This window comes from Gadus macrocephalus, chromosome 15 (genome assembly GCF_031168955.1).
Source record: "Gadus macrocephalus chromosome 15, ASM3116895v1".
NCBI lineage: Eukaryota > Metazoa > Chordata > Actinopteri > Gadiformes > Gadidae > Gadus > Gadus macrocephalus.
In genome coordinates, this window is record NC_082396.1 from 6,181,364 (window position 1) to 6,183,863 (window position 2,500).

The window sequence follows — 2,500 nt, forward strand, 5'->3', positions numbered from 1 at the left end:
GGACGTGCTCTGTCTCAGCCCAGCGGCCAGGCCAGTGCACCCACTGGTTCACATACGACTTGTACCAAACACAGCCAGCCATGAGATCAGCCACCCATGATCAGCACAGCAATACAGGCTGGGTCACAGTACAGAGAGAGAGAGAGGGGGGGAGAGAGAGGGGAGAGAGGAAGGAGAGAGAGAGGGTGAGGGGAGGAGAGAGAGGGGTGGGGAGAAAGAGAGGGAGGGAGAGAGAGAGAGGGGGGGGGGAGAGGGGGAGAAAGAGAGAGGATGGGGGGAGAAAGAGAGGGAGGAGAGAGAGAAGAGATAGAGAGAGAGGAGAGAGAGAGAGAGGAGAGAGATGAGAGATGAGAGAGAAGAGAGAGAGAGAGAGAGAGGGAGAGAGAGATAAAGATAGAAAAGAGCGAGCGAGGAGAGGGCGGGTGGGGTGGAAGAAAATAAGACCCTGAATGTTAAAACGGTGTGTGTCATGTCTCATGTGTGCCGTGAGACTTTAATGTGGTGTGTGTGCGTTCATGTGTGTGGTATGTGTATGTGAGTGTGTGCATAATGTGTTGTGCTTCAACCACGTGAGGACAAATTTGAAAATTTTTCCAATCCCTATCTCTCTATTGGCCAATCAAAATCCCCTGTCTCCCTCTTATTCAAAGCGCTGTCTGGTCAGTATTAACAACAATCATCCTTCTTTCATGTCACCACGCCGGCGGCTGTGTTCATGCAAACCCACTCCAACGCCACTCCATGGAACTTATTCTGCAGCAGTTCTGTGGGAACCACTTGGAACGACTTACTACTAGCAGGGAAAACCCTGACCTGCTGGTGGAATCCCAGCATGACCACGGTCAACAGGACGCGGTCCCCAGAGCCAGCATCTAGTGTTAAGGGGCGGCATGTGGCTCAAGAGGTCGAGCGGGTTGGCTGGTCACTGGAAGGTTGCTAGTTCGATCCCCGGCTCAAGGTGTGGAGGTGTCCCTGAGCAAGACACCTCACCCCGACTGCTCCTAACGAGCTCTCTGTCGCCTTGGGTGGTTGACACCGCGATCGATGTGTGATTCAACGCAATATTGTAAAGCGCTTTGAGCTTCCACTGGTTAGAAAAGCTCTCTTAAAATGCAGTCCATTTACCAGTTTGGTACAGTGAGTTGCCGTTGATTGACACTAGTCGTTGGTCGGGGCAGGGGGGGGGTAAATCTGGGTGGCGTTTGGCACCCGGTCACCAGAGGATGGGTCACCAGGGTTCCCAGCACCCTGACATGCTGGTGATGTCTCACTCCAGGCCTGGCGGATCCGCCGGGACGCCCAGCCCAGCCGGAGGGTGATGGACATCCCCCCCCCCTGCCACGCCTACATCCAGCACAGAGCGCTGATTTAGTGCTATCTTCTGCAGAACGCCCCGGCCCCCGACACAAACACGCACACACACACGACACACCGCACACAGCCTGCCTCAAACTCTGCCACGCCAGAAAGTCCCTCTGTGCCAATGTGTCGGCCACAACGTAGCTCGCTTGTTTTTGTATACTCTTGTAGGTAAGCATACCCCTCTCCCTGTGTTGGAAGTGCTTATCTGACATCTGCCTGCTTAAGACAATACAAGGTTGCCAAAAAGCACAAGGGATCCAGTGAGACCGAGAGAGGAGAGAGTTTAGAGCGGAAAGTTTTTTCGTTTTGTTTTTGTTTTATTCAAGGCCAAACAGCATACAAAACAAATCTTATCGCACCCCAACCCCCCCCCCCCCCCCCCCCCCCCCCATTGTGCGACTGAATGGGCGGCTGGGGAGGCAGGCCCCCAGCAGGGAGCACATTGTGGACCCGTGAGGGCCTTAGAGGGCCGTGGAGGCCCCCTTCTCCATGGCTCCTAGGCGCCCCCCACACACACCAAGGTCCAGCAGGGTCAACAGGGGCCCCAGCTGGGCTCTGTGGCCGGCGTGTTAACCGGCCTTGGCGGGAGTTTCCTGCGCGGCCGCTGGGATGCAACAGGGTATCGTTAGTTTCCCACGTGGTGGGGGGGGGGGGGGACATTGACAGGCTTTCCTCCGAGCTATTAACTCAAACAAAGGGCCGGGGCGTTTAATCGCGGGGACTGATGTCGAGAGATGAAGAGCCGGCGATGAAAGGTGGAGTGAAAGGCCGGCGATAGTCATGGGGAGATTTATTGTGGGGGGGGGTGGGGGTCGGCGCAGGTGCACTGTTCTATGGAAGACGGGGGGCGTGTGGAGGTGGGAGGGTGGCGGGGCGGTGGGGGCCTTGTGTTATGCTAGCATGTGGTCCACACAAGTTGGAACAAGAGGCAGGCATTGATCAGTGTGATCGTACGCACAAAGCCAGACCAATGGAAAACACTCAGACTAACGAGACAGATTTCCCCTCTTTTGGTTTTCACTGCCTCCACCTCAACTATGTGGCGGATATCTGAAGAAAACATTTCCATCAAACCGACGGTAACCCAAGCACCCGTGTGTCATTAAAACAGCAAAGCGCATTCAAGTAAAACATTCTC

At 55.2% G+C, this 2,500-nt stretch overlaps 1 protein-coding gene across 1 annotated transcript in view; it reads left to right on the forward strand.

Moving 5' to 3' along the window:
* The window catches only part of LOC132473629 (arginyl-tRNA--protein transferase 1), a 56,597-nt gene extending 55,225 nt beyond the window's left edge, over positions 1–1,372 (forward strand). Inside the window, 1 exon segment of the mRNA XM_060073835.1 lies at positions 1,277–1,372. Coding sequence (XP_059929818.1) covers positions 1,277–1,372 — 96 coding nt within the window.
* The last annotated feature ends 1,128 nt before the right edge of the window (positions 1,373–2,500 follow it).